Source organism: Strongylocentrotus purpuratus, unplaced genomic scaffold, assembly GCF_000002235.5.
Source record: "Strongylocentrotus purpuratus isolate Spur 01 unplaced genomic scaffold, Spur_5.0 spur5_scaffold_10, whole genome shotgun sequence".
Lineage (NCBI taxonomy): Eukaryota > Metazoa > Echinodermata > Echinoidea > Camarodonta > Strongylocentrotidae > Strongylocentrotus > Strongylocentrotus purpuratus.
In genome coordinates this window covers 25,928,596-25,943,845 of record NW_022145595.1, presented here as the reverse complement: position 1 = coordinate 25,943,845, position 15,250 = coordinate 25,928,596, and the positions used below count along the sequence as shown (strand labels likewise).

General features: G+C 36.9%; 2 protein-coding genes across 2 annotated transcripts in view; both read right to left on the bottom strand.

Annotated features, from left to right (window-relative positions):
• Positions 1 to 1,248, bottom strand: part of LOC588905 (coiled-coil domain-containing protein 6) — a 36,171-nt gene extending 34,923 nt beyond the window's left edge. Inside the window, exon 1 of the mRNA XM_030979903.1 lies at positions 994 to 1,248. Within this exon, the coding sequence (XP_030835763.1) occupies positions 994 to 1,215 (222 nt within the window). The 5' untranslated portion in view covers positions 1,216 to 1,248. The remainder of the gene's footprint in view (positions 1 to 993) is intronic.
• Positions 1,249 to 4,956: 3,708 nt separating this feature from the next.
• Positions 4,957 to 14,559, bottom strand: LOC584753 (graves disease carrier protein homolog). The gene is made up of 9 exons (XM_030979902.1): positions 14,398 to 14,559; positions 11,730 to 11,822; positions 11,222 to 11,355; positions 9,621 to 9,657; positions 8,775 to 8,896; positions 8,192 to 8,258; positions 7,413 to 7,575; positions 6,911 to 6,973; positions 4,957 to 5,996 (listed from the first exon to the last, which is right to left on the bottom strand). The coding sequence occupies exons 1-9, from the start codon at positions 14,462 to 14,464 to the stop codon at positions 5,816 to 5,818; spliced, it is 927 nt and encodes a 308-aa protein (XP_030835762.1). The 5' UTR covers positions 14,465 to 14,559; the 3' UTR covers positions 4,957 to 5,815.
• Positions 14,560 to 15,250: the final 691 nt, after the last annotated feature.

Sequence of the window (15,250 nt, the reverse complement as noted above, 5' to 3'; positions counted from 1 at the left end):
GTAGAAATTATTTTAACTCCATGATTAATCATGTTTATAAACAAACGCATATTTGTAGTAGAAATCATTTTTAAATGTAATGTTTATAAACAAATTACACACATGCAATTGTGGTAGAAATTATATTAACTCCGTGATGCTCATAAACAAACGCACATAATTTGTAGTAGAAGTTATTTAAACTCCGTCATGTAATATAAACAAACACACGGTCTTAGAAGAAATTATTTTAAACTCCGTCATGTTTAAAAACAACCAAACAGTTGTAGTAGAAATTATTTTAACTCCGTCATGTTTATTAACAAACGCACGATTGTACGTAGAAATTATTAGTAAATGTCATGTTTATAAACACACGCACAGCTGTGGTAGAAGTTATTTTAACTCCGACTTGTTTATAATATAGAAATGTCAATGTCGGGACACTCGATACATAATTTTGTGTCGTGCGCATGTACAGTGTACCGGCTTAAACGCTTGCCAGCGCTGCGCGTATAAATATTAAATCAATTCATCCAACTGCAGTCGGACGATTCTCACGCCGTCGCGTTCTGGCGCAGTGTTGTATAATATTTGTACTCCTGTCACTGATCATTGCGCCGATCGTTCTGGAGCGCGCATTGCAGGATCCTGCATCGGAACGACAGCAATAATAAATATCTCATGCCTAAGTCATCTTCTTCAATACAACTTATTCAAGCAAGCCATCCATCTGGCAAAGGTCTTTTCCCAAATTCTAGACCTAGGGTCTAGACTATTTTTTTATTTTGTATTCATTAAATATTTTAGTTAGAATTTAACATGAAAACACAAATGAGCAGAATGCATACATTTACAATTTTAATCATGATCATCTCTTTCGTTCGTTAGCCTCTTAATTTGGGTCAGATTTTTTTGACATTTCTGCCTCGCTTGCGCCATGGCCCATGCCATGCGCCCTATGCTACGGGTGTGCAACAAATGGGATTCCATACAAAACACACGGCAACTCACAATATTGACGCTCGCCTTCCGAAGATCTCGATTTTCGGCCACTAAATTCTTGCATTTTATCTTGTACGTCTCCAATTCCATCTTCAAAACCTTATTTTCCTGCTCCAAACTTGCAATCCTGTTGAAGAGCTCTTCCCTTCTTGGTATGGGGATAGACATCTTGGTACTATCCGTGTCACTTTCAATCTCACTCGCGCTGGCACTGTCCATGTCGGTAGCCATGTTGTTGACTGTGATTATGATCTGTATGCTAATTTTTATCATGAATATTTATAATCCAGACAACTGCTTGAGCACGTGATACTGTAAATAAAATCTCTGAAACCTTATAAAACTAAAGAAAATTTACATATAAACTAAACAACCAGGTCTCTGATTGTGGGGAAAATACATTTGTTAAACCTTTCGTCATGACCAAAATAAATGGATCCAAGCTTTGGAAAGAAACAGGTCAAAACTACATTTTGTTTGTCTAACATGAATAATTCATGAACACGTCATATTTCGTCCACATGCTTCTCTGTTCTCATGCGAGGAACACCTGTTTTTATTAGTCATTCCGTTTTAAACTCACATATCCCTGGTTTTAGTTGACAATAATTGTTAATAGAATGAAAATGAAATGAAATGATATCTGCATTCCAAGGAGGTATGTAAAAACACACTCTGATGGGGCCCCAAAAGAAAGTACACTTCTTTTGACTGAAATTGCAGGGTGATCTTAAGAATTTGTTTTAAAAAAATTTTCATAGATCTAATATACTGGAATATATAATTTTGAGGAGTTAGGTTAGTTAGGGGTAATTTATTATTCAGCTATTCTCTTCTAGCCTTTGAATCCAATATCAAATCAGTTTGATAAAATATTAAAGAGTGAAATGTCAAATTCACTAGGAGGGCAGAATTATCATTTTGAAAATGGAAACTCGTTGGTGTCATGTGTTTTTAAAAATATTTATTTCACTGTTCATCTTTCATTATTGAGCCATCATTGGGGTCGAACGATGCTATTTGAGGAAAACAAGAGATGGCGCTCTTGATCTTTAAGTAGGTACTCTATTGCTGATTACATTGGATCATTGGAATCTTTGCATACCGGTATGCAGACAGTCGACGATTCAGACATGAATCCATATTTTGATTTCTACCTTTCGCTGTTTATAAGTTATGATATATATATATTTTTTTTTTTTTTTTTTTTTTGGGGGGGGGGGCCAGTTGTAATTTGTTACCTTGCACGTGCTTCAAAATTAAATAATTGTCTACTTCTTTCTCCACTAGAAAATTCTGAATACTAGTATATTACTTCCCCATTATAAACTTTCTCGCCAATAAATGCCTACATTTTGGGCAGAGAAATTATCTTCTAGCAGCTCTCTATAATTTCCTCTATTTTTTCGTTCTCATAGGACGTAGAAAATTCATAAACTAATGGTTAACTCCTAACAACATATTGTAACTTTAGTTCTCCCTCCCTTTCTCGTATTCGCTTTCTTTCTTCTCCCCTCTCTCTCCTTCCTCGCTTCATTTCTATCTCTTCAACATGGACTACCCCAAAAGGATAAACACTAATTCTGCAATTATTATTATCTTCATACTGTCTAGTGGCTGTGCGTTCTGTACCATACTCATAGTCTCTTACTAGTATTTTGTTCATTTTGGTTATAAATTTATTCGTTTTTTATTTCATATCATTACCTTTCCATATCATAGATTAATGATAACCATATACACATTGCTATTTAATGACCTATGGTTAGTCCATCATAAACACAACACACATCAATTTTGTTTATTATTAATAAAATCCTTTATTATTCAGGTACATGACAGCTTATTGCTATGCTGCATTTGAATATATATCTCCATATGTACAGCATTACATATAAATCACTGATATTAATAAGTGTAATAAAATCACATGGGGATACCATTTCAAAATACCCCTCAGTAATACAAAAATATTCTGTGGTGCTAAAACTACAAACTACAAATAATTTAAAAAAACTAACCAAGAGAAAAGAAAAAAGAAAATGAATATCTTATCCTACATCATTCATTGCAAACATCTGCAAATGTCTTCATGAATGAAAGAAATACGTAAAGGCAACATTGAGATATGGTGGAGTTCTAAAATGGTAAAATAATGGAAATTATAGCTCCAGAAGATATGAAAAACACGGGAAAGAGGGAAATGAGGGAAACGAGGTCATACTTCATCTGCATTATTACAGATCATTATCAATAGCTAGTCTCAGTGATCACTGAATATTGGAAAGGAATTGAATACACAGCATATTTAGATACTAAACATTGATATTGGTAATCATTATATATCTGTAGTTCTTTCAGATGATATATGATTAAGATGTATCATCAATGGATGTTGAACACTTTGGAAACTTAGATTTTTGGTGAAATAAAACAATAAAAAAGTACTGTTAATACCATTAAGCTATTGCAACCAATCAACTATATAACTCCTAAAGCATGAATACTAGGGCATGAATTTACTTAATTTTTCTGACATAACATTCTATGAGATGTGATAAATATTTATGGGACATTGGAGCTGACTGACAGTCCATAGGCCAAAGTACAAAAAGAGAATCACGAGTACATCTTTACCATACATCTTTCAAAAGGGGAAAAATCCAATATACATTTAAAAATGTATCACACACTACACAGCATATATAAAGTTAAATCACATACATTTCTAGACTGACATTATAGTTACTATATCATTATCAGGGTAATTAATATCATAATAAATAATAAGTTGCTAGTAGTAATACTTAATTCCTATTAAATGCAAATTTCATCATTCCCATTCTAGCACCAATATTATCTTCTCCAATATTCATCCAATTTGTTAGCAATCACTCAACAACAACAACAAAAATTCAGTGACAAGAACAACCAAAATAAAATAATGCATATATATATATATAAATATAATAATATAATACATATCTTATATCAATAACATTCAGTTTTGGTAATCCCCATCATGAAAAGGGCAATAGTTCGGCTTTATAACTTATTGCTTTAAAAAGTGCCCTGTCTATAGTGTGACAGAAGGCTCTGGTTAAAAAACTTTTGAAAACTATTTCTCCCTTTCTGTTATCACCTGTAAAGAATCAAGTATGTACATATAAAACATTAATATAGCCTTAAAAATAAAGCTATTAAAGTCGGGGATGTACATAACAGGTGAACAATTCAAGGAAGTATATAGGGGGAAAGGGTGCAGGAAAAGAGAAAAAGATAGAAGGAAAATATGGGAGGGGAGACAAATATTGTCATGGGAAGATAGGAAAGGCAATGGCAGAGTAAAACTAGATTAGAGAAAGACTGAAAGGAAAGGAAGAATCAAGATATTTCTGATTTCCCTGAGTACTGCATTTTCATTACTAGAAAGTTTCATCTTGAGCCATATTCCTACATCTGTCCATCTGTTATAAAGGTTGGATAATCTGCACAGTCACTCAGACTCTAAATGGAGAAGCTTGTACATCTTATCAAACCTACTGTCCCAGTCCCCCCCCCCCCCCCCCATCCCCACTTTTTCAGGTGGTTCATACTATCTGATTTATGCAGACAGCAAATCACATATGAAAATAGCATCATTAATGCATGAAGATTTCTCACTGTCCGAGTATTCCTGAACAGCACCCATGGATGATAGCATTGGAGTGTTGGCTCAGTCAGTAGAGCGTCCGCCTCACAACCGGGAGGTCGTGGGTTCGAACCCCGGCCGCGTCATACCAAAAGACGTTAAAAGATGGGAGTTGTTGCTACCTTGTTTGACGTTCAACAATAAGGGATAGAGCAACGTCGATCTGGCGCTGCTCAGTGGCTGCCTGGCTCACGATCAATTGGGCAAAAAGAATTTCCGTTTCGGTTTAATAAAATTTGGAGTGGACTATTAGGCTATTATTATTATTATTATTATTATTGTCTTATGTGGTTGGTAATAGATGCCAGGGAAGGGGGATGTGTGGTCAAAGAACTTCCTCATCTCATCAAAGACAGTATAGGATGTTGCAGCTATTGGCATGACTAGGCACTGGATTTAAACGGGAATATGGCATTGAGGAACCCCATCATTTTTAAACAGGACAGACTGCACAGATCCTGTTATCCCAAGCCCTGTATTAAACACAAAGCTAAGTCACTCATTGCTCGCCATTGTGCCATGTTGCAAAGTGATCACTATGTACAAATCAATTAATCATGCAAACAATCAATCAGTTTTACAACCACATGCTGAGCTTTGTGTTAAAGGGCCTTGAGGTATTTACTGCTGTCATGACCAAGCGCTGGACGAGAGAACAAAAATGGCATCAAGGAACTCCCTCATCTCCTCAAAGAGAGTATAAGAGATCGAAGTGACCAGTAATGTCCTTGATGTAGTCACCATCGTCATGACTTAGTGCTGGAAGATGGGCCTCCGTCATCTCCTCAAAGACAAAGAAAGAGATTGCAGTGACCGGTAATGTTCTTGATGTAGTCACCATCGTCATGACTTAGTGCTGGAAGATGGGCCTCCGTCATCTCCTCAAAGACAGAGAAAGAGATTGCAGTGACCGGTAATGTCCTTGATATAGTCACCATCGTCATGACTTAGTGCTGGAAGATGGGCCTCCGTCATCTCCTCAAAGACAGAGAAAGAGATTGCAGTGACCGGTAATGTCCTTGATGTACATTTAGTCACCATCGTCATGACTTACTGCTGGTAGAAGGGCCTCCGTCATCTCCTCAAAGACAAAGAAAGAGATTACAGTGACCGGTAATGTTCTTGATGTAGTCACCATCGTCATGACTTAGTGCTTGGTGCGGGAGGGAATGTGTCATTAAGGAACTCCCTCGTCTTCTCAAAGACAGTGAAAGAGATTGCAGCGGTTGGTATTGCCCTGATGTAGTTGATGCTAAGACCCCGGTATAGTCCTAAGAATCCGTGCTTCTCGACGACAGTCTTCAGGTTCTGCATGATGTGGCTAGAAAAAGATTGTTGTGGTAATGAAAAGAGGAATGAACAATGAGTGTGTTTAATAAAAAGCTTGAATTTGAAGGAAACATCTCTAAATGTAAGTTCCTTAACACACAAATAAATTAAGAGTTTTACAAGACTAACAAATCTATGACGGTTTGAGAACATGTGATAATTGAAGTCACAATTTTAACAAAATAAAAATTTAAAAAGTCATTACATCAAACTGAAAGCAACTAGCTAATTTCAAGCTCATGCCATGTTTAATGTATTAATCATTTGTTTTATTCACTAAACATAATCAAGCTATCCATATTGATGACCAAAACAGGCAAAGAACAGGCCTAAAAATGAACTAGATGGAGTTTTGACTGCGCGCAGTCAAAAATGATGCCTCCGCCATAGAGCAATTTTACAAACCAAAACGGAAGCAATTTTTAAAATTCAAGTTTGATTGTAATCCATCTGTCGGTTTTAATGATAATGCATTCAAGAGCTATTTATAGTCATACATAATGAGCCCCGTGACCTTTGACCTGATGACCCTAAAATCTAATCAGTTAATTGGCTCTGCAAGATACTTATACATGTCTTGAGTTTGATAGTAATCTGTCTATTGGTTCTTGAGATAACGCGATCACGAGCTATTTTTGTATAAATAATGAGCCCTGTGACCCCAAATTCAAATCAGTTCATTGGCTCTGTTAGATACATACATGATCCAAGTTTGGAGAGAATCCATCAATTGGTTCTTGAGATAACGTGATCACGGACGGACGGACGGACAACCAAAAAACATAATGCCTCCGGCTACTTTGTAGCGGAGGCATAAAAAAGGTACTGTACTCTCATGGCAGAGCAAATGCTATAATATGAAGAAAAGTTGAGAGAAAGAATGCACAGCACAAATCTCATTCTTACTTAGATGAATTTGGTACCATGTGGCCTAACTGCATTATTCTTCTAACCATGTCCAGTGGGTATCTGCAAAAGAAGAAAGAGAAAGGGACATCACTAGAGTGTCTTCAAAGAACACTCTTCAGAGAAAGAAGCATGCACAGACAGACAGGAGAAGTGCATTTTGCAATTTTTCACTTTTGACCTTGCCCCTTATTCTGATGTACTGCAAATTCCATGACTGACAAATCATAACAAACAGGGTATCATCTTGCAGAGGGATAAACATATTTTCTAATGACATTTAACAAAGCGATAATTATCCCATAACAAGTGAGATAATTATAATCAATCAAACTTGAATTTCCAAACGTTTTTGGAGAGGTTTATTTGGTTGTGTCTGTCTTGTCTGTGTGCCTGGGGTATAGCAAAGACCTAGCAAGCCTTAGTAGCATCAATAGGACTTTTATTCTAAGGTATGCATGAATTGAATACATTAGTAAACTTAGTAAGTTGTCTCGCTTACGTGATTGTCTGAGCTATTGCACCTGCTAATCCCCCAACACAAAGATTTGCCGTTATGGTGAGTGTTCTCTCGCTGGGGTTGTTGGGTATAGGTTTGGAGAACTGTGGAGGGCCTTTGGTCAATAGGAAGATCTTGGCTGTCTCATATGTGTAGAAAGATGCACCTGTTAACAGAGGAACACAAGATGTTAGCAACTATAGGCACCACAGGTCACCTGCTTACATAGAGCTATCTTAGCTGAGCCAAATATAGTGGTGTATGAAACCCCAGCTTTATTACAATACAAACCAATCTGGGGAATTCCCTTTTTTTTCTTTTTCCTATCTCGCACCATTCTGCCCCAGGCAGCCATGCATTAAATCCTACATTACAATATTTGTTGCATGCCTGCCTGGATAGGTAAACAAATCATTTAACAGACCACTTTCATGATGTAACCAAATTTAATACATACGTCTTTGTGAAGTGCTCAATTACAAACTTTAAATTCACCTGTACTGAATAATTATATTTCAATAGTCAGAATTCAAAATGTATATATGACGTGTTGTTAAGTAGGACAAGCCATAATGTTTATTCTACCTGGCAACAAATAAATGATAATTTTATGGTTTCAAAGGCTTCAAATTTTAGTACAGCACTACAAATACACCACATATTTCCCAACTCCAAATATTGTTGTTGCTTAGCAATATAATTACAAAATGACGTAGGTATAGTTATTGACAGTGCGGAAATGAGAAGTATGATTTTGAATAAAATGTATTAACAATCCTTACCTGCGTATGGAATCATCCCTATGAGTGTTGGAGTTACTCCCCTGTATAGGGCCTTGAACTGACCTTCCTAAAAACAAAGATGAGATTTTTTTAAAAAGTGGTAATAATATGTAAAGGTGTACTGGTATCCATTAAGACTACAAATTGCAGCTGATTAATCTAATCCAATCCAATCCAATCCACGGACTATTTGCTCTAGCGCCTTTTCCTTGCAATTACAAAGTGCTCCACAACTTGCTCAACAACACACTACAAGGATGATTAAACAATGATAATAGCGCTTCAAAATTATAAACGTATAACAATCCATGCTCTCTCACAATATAAGTAGGCCTTCAAAAGTTTCTGTACATTCTATGGAACTATTCTGCTTATTAAAGAGGGCAAACAAATGATTATGAAGCACCTCAATCACTTTGGATTTGATTATTCCTCAATGCACAAGACAGACTGCTCAACGTTTTTAAAAGCTGTGTGGATATTTGGGGTAATTTGAACCAGATGCTTATTATGAACCAGTCTACTGAAATGTCATTCTCACTGTTCCATTTTATTCACTATACAAGATGTTTTCCAGACTTACGTGATGCCATATTGTGTAGAAGGTGTGTATAATCCCCTTGTACTTTATCTCCCCTCTGCTCTGGTATGCCAGACGAGCCCTAACCATGTCTAGGGGATAGGTACAGATAACGGCTGCTAGCCCTGTGGGAAACATATACCATACGTATACATCAGTATCAAGCATACAAGTCCAAGTCAAAACATTAAAATGCTATTTTTAACCTGTAGAGTTGTTGTGGTCTAGTGGAAGGTATTTGGGTTCAACAAAGGTAGTTAGTCTGAGGTCCACTCTAAATATATTTAGATTAGAGGTCAGGTTTATTAATTGAATTGGTAAGAAAACGGATAAATGATTTTATAAGAACAGAAGCACCATTAGAGCTTTGATCAGACCATTAAACAAGAGATATAAATGACACTTACAATGTTAACTTTTGTGTGATTTTCTTGTTTTCTCTGTATATTTTGGACAACTAATGACCCATCACATGAACCTTTTTCATGTCCGTTATAATCAACACCTCATACATGTATGAGTTCACAACTTCACACATATACATTGTAAGTCATCTTCATGTCCGAGTGAAAACAGAACAGCGTATTCACAGACATTAATCTGATTGAACTTTGTTTCATTCAATGTTGACATGTTTGATCATAAAATCAACATTTCAAGAACATGAACTGTTATCAGAATGATTTGATAAACTTCCAAGGTTGTAAAATTCAATACAATATATTGCCCCAATGGTATACCATGACTAGAGCAAACATTCAATAGATTTATTATTAATGTAAACAAAAAATTCACAGAAAAAACAAAACTCTCAAACAATAAACAAAGGTTGAACAAAAAAATAATTACCTGCGACAGATCCAGATAACAGCTTCATTTTGGTTTTCTAAAATGCAAACAGAAGTAATATTTTTACATTAGTAGACTAAATATTGAAAATAAGTATGAGATAAAAATGATATTATTCTTTCAGTAAATTCAAAGGACTCATAAAAAATGTTGCAAGGTCAGTTGCTGTGTCAGCATAGTAGTGTTATGTTAAAAGCACAAAATACTAGACTCTATTGATAATGATTGTACTGTAACTAAGTCGGGTGGCCAGAATGAAGCCTTCAATCAGCTTGAAAATGGTTGTGTAAGGGTGCTTTCAAGCGACACCTTTTTACCCTAGAAACATAGTTTTCAAAGACGTTTAATTTAAAACACAGTTGCGTCCAAGCAATTACAAGCCATTTTTCGTCGGTCGTAAAAATAAATATGTTTCAAAATGCAAACATGAAAACTCTAAAAAAGATGCGTTTCGTATCGTGATTCTGCAAAATCATGGTCGCTAAAAATCGCTTGAACACAACAGAGATCTCAATCATGATTCTCCCGGTATGGCTGGCAGTTGACCATAAACAAATTAAAAAAGCATGCGGTGAAGTTAACCTTTACTTCCTGGGTCAAACTGCGCAGTGTGATGAGCAGTGGCTGGGCTTGAAATGAGTGAGAATCAGCGTTGATGAAAAATCGCTTAAACGCTCTTCTGCAGTAACCATGTTTTTTAATGGCGCTTTGATTTGTGATTCATGTTTATGATTCTAGCGTCAAAAAATTGCTTGAACACACCCTAAGTTGTCTGACACAATCAGCATGGAGGTGTTGTAATGATTCAAGCTCTATGCTTATGTTTCATCACCTTTATGTGTTCATTCTTATAAATATAAATTGTATAATAGTTGCAACTTGTCTTTGATAAAACATTGTTATATTCTTTTTCATGTGAAGTCAATTCAAATGGATGTAAAATTGAAAATGATTTGTTATGTTATATTCTTTTTATGTGATGTCAACTCCAATGAAGGGTAAAATGGAAAAAGATTTGTTATATTATATTCTATCATATAAGCAGGCTGTTTTTGTGTTTTTTGTCTATATTTTATTGTTTTGAGGGACCTGACCTCTACAAGCTAAAGCCTCATCTTTTCTTCTTTTTTCTCTCACTTAAATGCATTATATGAGCTTGATCCTTATAAGTGTTCCTGTTATACTCTACATGTTATAAACTCTTTAAATCGTATTACATTCATGTTGGAAGAAAGACAAATAAACTTGAACCTTGAACCTCCCCCCCCCCCCCCAACAATGTGCTGTTTGAAGTAGGTGTTGAAGAGTGAAGGGTAACTTGTGCCAAGGAATGAATGGTGGTGGTTGTTATTTTACCCGACTGCTAAGAAAGCATAAATTCTTGTAAGTAAGCAACCAGACAGCCAACGGCTTTAGGTCCTCTCTGAGGGACCTGGTAATGAGGATTAATGCCTTACCAAAGGGCACTAGCGCATCGCCTTAGTTTCGAACCCGGGTCACCGGATTACGAGACCACTGCTCTACCGACTGAGCTATCGCGCCTAGGGGCTACTGGTGTATACAGTATGCCATCCCCCCCCCCCTCCCCTATACCATCTTACCTTCTTACACCATTCATAAGTCATGAACTGGATGGCTCCATAGGGAAATATCCGAACCATCATCGCTCCGTTGCCTTTATAGAGGGCACGGTATCCCTCATGTTCCACTACCTCCGTTATTGAAGACCAAACACCTGTTAATTATCAGAAAGTACATAGTGCATTATAGTGTACATGTATATAAAAATGAAGAAATAAAAGTAATTACATGTCCAGCTTTAAGGTTAAAACTATTTGGGTTTGCACACTTCTTCCCCATTATCAAAATGCAACTATATTATTCAATGGTTAATTGGATTGGATTATTAAAAGCATTTAATATTTTTAGACAAATCATTTTTTCAATCTGATGTCTTGTTACAAGCAGATTTACGAGTTTAAAAAAAAAAAAAAAAATCGGGGGGGGGGGGTTCTTTATTACATAGTGCCCTACATTTAATATCAAGTAGTTAGTACCTTCAAAATAAAAATAGATATTATAGTTGGCTAGTAGCCATTGTTAGCTTACCCAAGTGCTGGAAGTGTTTATGTCTGGCCTGTAGCAAGATCTTAACCCTGTCCAAAGGAGCAATAACAGTCTTAGCACAACATCCAGCCATACCTAAAAAGGGCAAAATATCATACAATGAACAAGTGAAGATGCATATTTATTTCAAATAAGATTATCATGATTTCTAAAATCTGTTAATAAACCAAAAATTTAAATGCAGCATGAAATTTTCATGAATCTTGTGAGCGATCCAATCTTGCTTTAACATTTTGAAGGTTTTCTGTTAAAGCTTGTTCGGATATGGCGCAGTAAACTGCTGCAAAAAAGCCGTCACATTTTTGTTGAAACGAGTTAATGAATGGAGACTGCAGGTAACAAAGGACCAGCTTTTTATTTCATTGAGCTATGAGTTATAAGATACAGAAATGAGAAGCGTACAAATGTAATACACTTTATATCGTCATATAACAAAAATGCAATTTGTTTTGCTACCTCATGTCTGAACGAGCCTTATTTAACTGCCGATAGTTAGGGGCTAGGTGAGGGGGGGGGGGGGTAGGGGCGCTGGTCCGAGAATGAGGATTGTCTGCATAAACGAGGATATCCTCGTAAAGGCGGACAAATCGCATCCTAAAAAATAAGCCCGGATCCGAAGAGAAGGCCAGGGAGGGGAGTCGAGGGGAGGGCCTTTAATGTCCTCTTTATATTCTCTCACTTAGAGGCTGTTCACACCGCAATGAGATAGCACGGTCTATCATAGCACCCCCTTTTTTCTAGCGTGCGCTAGACCGCGCTCTCTCGTGGACCACCCCCAAAGTAGGGGCGCTGGTCCAAGAATGAGGATCGTCCTCATAAACAAGGATATCCTCATAAATAGGCACATTCATGGGGCACTTGAGGGCGCTTTGCACGCGTACGAAAATCTGAATGGCCTTGCTGCGGTGGGTCGGCAATAATCAGCCCAAAACTTGGAAATGGGAGGGTGGAAGGATATATCTTTTTTATAATGTTATAAAGTCTTACCCTTAACCATCCTATGTTTAATCTATGTAGAAATAACATGCGAGTACGATAAGAGAAACATCGGGCCCATTACTGATGCAACTTTTAAAATATTAGCCTAGAAATGACCACCAAACGGAAAAAATTGACATTTTTTCCCGACAAATCTTCATAAAATCTGATTTATAAACAAGTCACATCTAGGTACACTAATACAAATACGATTTTCTGAAAATTCAGGTATTATTTTTTAAGTTTCTTTCAAATTGAAATTTTTTTTTTGCAACAAATTTGTTACGAGGTCCGCGAGTGTTCCCCGTTCCTTGCGTGTTGAAAGTTTGGTAATACATAGTTTACATTGACTCGCGCACAAAAAAATGGTCGAAAACAAAATGTCAAATGAAGAAATAAACAAGCTTTTGTATAGTTATAAGAGTTCTACCGAGGTTTCTTTGTCGATTTAATTTACTATATAGTCTCAATTAGAATTCAGAATTATCTCACTGAAAAGTTAAGAAACCGACGATGTTCTCGATCGTAGTTATTTTCATTTTGCCAGCAGCCGATCTAGCGTTGTTTGGGCAAAAAGCTAGGCCGCTGCCTTCCCATCGCAAACCTTTCCGAGTCCCGCTAAAATGGCGCGCTGCGGAGCTCCGAAGCTGCGTTGGTATCGCTGCAAACTCTCAGCCGGCTAGCTCCCCAAGACGGACCATTCGCGGTATGGCGAGATTGTGTGTGTGAGGTACGATTTTGGATTCGAGAACGCACGTAATGCAACCGTGCGCGTCATATTCAGCTGTCGAATGTCTACGACCAATTTTACATGTACGATTTTTAGTAGTAGATACTTGGTCAGTTTTCTTCTTATATCTTTGGTTTTACAACATTTAAAAATATAATTTCTTCAAATTTGCTCCTGACTCGGTTCAGACTAATTGTGTGATGTGTTTTCAAGTCAATTTTTTGAATATATTTTTTTGCATGAATTTGCCTATCATAAACGCAGACAAAATGCGTCCTCAAAAATATGGGTTGTCTGCATTTTCGAGGACGTTTTTTTTCATCGGCGCTCTGGGGGTTTCATGTTACAGAACGGCCTGCTGGCGATGCCAAAAATGGATTCCCCAGGGGAAAATAAACCTAGTTCACCGTCTACTTTTATGGGTTGTCCGTCTTCCCAAGGATTTACTGCTCATAATGTGAAGATCTCTGTAATGTAAAATTATTCAAGAAAATCATTGCAGAATCTGTTTTTTGCATCGCCAACGCATCGGTCTGTGTTTACGAAGACGATCCTCGTTTATGAAGACGATCCTTATTCTCGGACCAGCGCCCCTGGCCCTACTGCCCAAGAGGTGTTCCAGTGGCTCGCTGTTGGGCGGACCGAAACAACCTCTTAGTACACTAAAGTATAGAATAATCCATATTTCATATTATCACCTAGGTCCTAGCCGGTAGCCTTAGCTAAACTACATTCTGCAATACCCAGCTGGACAAAATTGAAATTGACACACCGCCGACACCGCGCAGCGGTGTCATGACTGTGGCTGGCCTCGGCTCGCCTAGCTCGTGCCGATGGATCCGTCATGTCCGTAGCGGCAGTTACTGACTACACGGCACACGCAGCTCAAACGCTCAATTCAGAACACACATTCGCCACCATTAAACATCAAGTCGATCATACCTCCTGAAAGGAAATTCTTCAGAATTTCATCTCCACTTTGATTTGCTTTACTAGATGAATCCCTCATTGTTACATCGATTAAACGGCTTAGAAATCACTGTTTTAAGAGGGGCTTTCTCTCTGATGGGGCGACGATACAGAAACGGTTCGTAGTTTTTTTCAATAACATTTTATTATTTTGTATTGCAGATCTCTATCTGTGATTTTTTTTACCATTCGAAAAAAGTTTAAACAAACAACACAATATAATGAATTATATTTTTGTTGTAAAATTAATATTTAATGGTCTGGATAAACTTAAATGTCTAATTTTTAAAAAATGAAAATGAATTGGCCTTGAACCATCTCTTCTTCAAGAGTTCAACGAACTTTTCTACTCTGTTGGCGTTCGTGCATTCCGACTCGTAGCTTTCGACTTGGCTTTTTGGGCTTTCGACTCTCTCTTTCTCTTTCTCTCCCGTCTCTCTCTCTCTATCTTTGTTCAAGACAAAGTTCAAACATACCTACATCGGTTAAATGAATGGTTTAAATACTGGGGAATTTCAATTTCTCATGAAAAAACAGTTTCGCTTCTATTTACAAATAGTAAAAATAAAAAATGTGAACTGAATCTTGAAGGAGTACCCTTGCCTTTTGTACAGGAGCACAAATTCCTAGGCTTAATGTTTGATAAAAAATTAAGTTGGAGACCACATATTCAGGATATAGTAAAAAGATGTAAAATAAAATTGAATATTTTGAAGAAAATAACTGGTATATCATGGGGAAATGACTCCCACTCTATGCTTATTGTATATAAAGCATTAATACGTTCACTATTTGACTATGGATGTGAAGCATACGATTCAGCTTC

What these genes read in the sequence shown, in the direction of transcription:
- LOC584753 (XM_030979902.1), bottom strand. Translation starts at nt 14,464, where the DNA reads ATGAGGGATTCATCTAGTAAAGCAAATCAAAGTGGAGATGAAATTCTG. An exon ending in GAAGAATTTCCTTTCAGGAG is followed by an intron (nt 11,823 to 14,397) that starts GTATGATCGACT and finishes TGCCCTTTTTAG; the next exon opens with GTATGGCTGGATGTTGTGCT. An exon ending in TAAACACTTCCAGCACTTGG is followed by an intron (nt 11,356 to 11,729) that starts GTAAGCTAACAA and finishes GATAATTAACAG; the next exon opens with GTGTTTGGTCTTCAATAACG.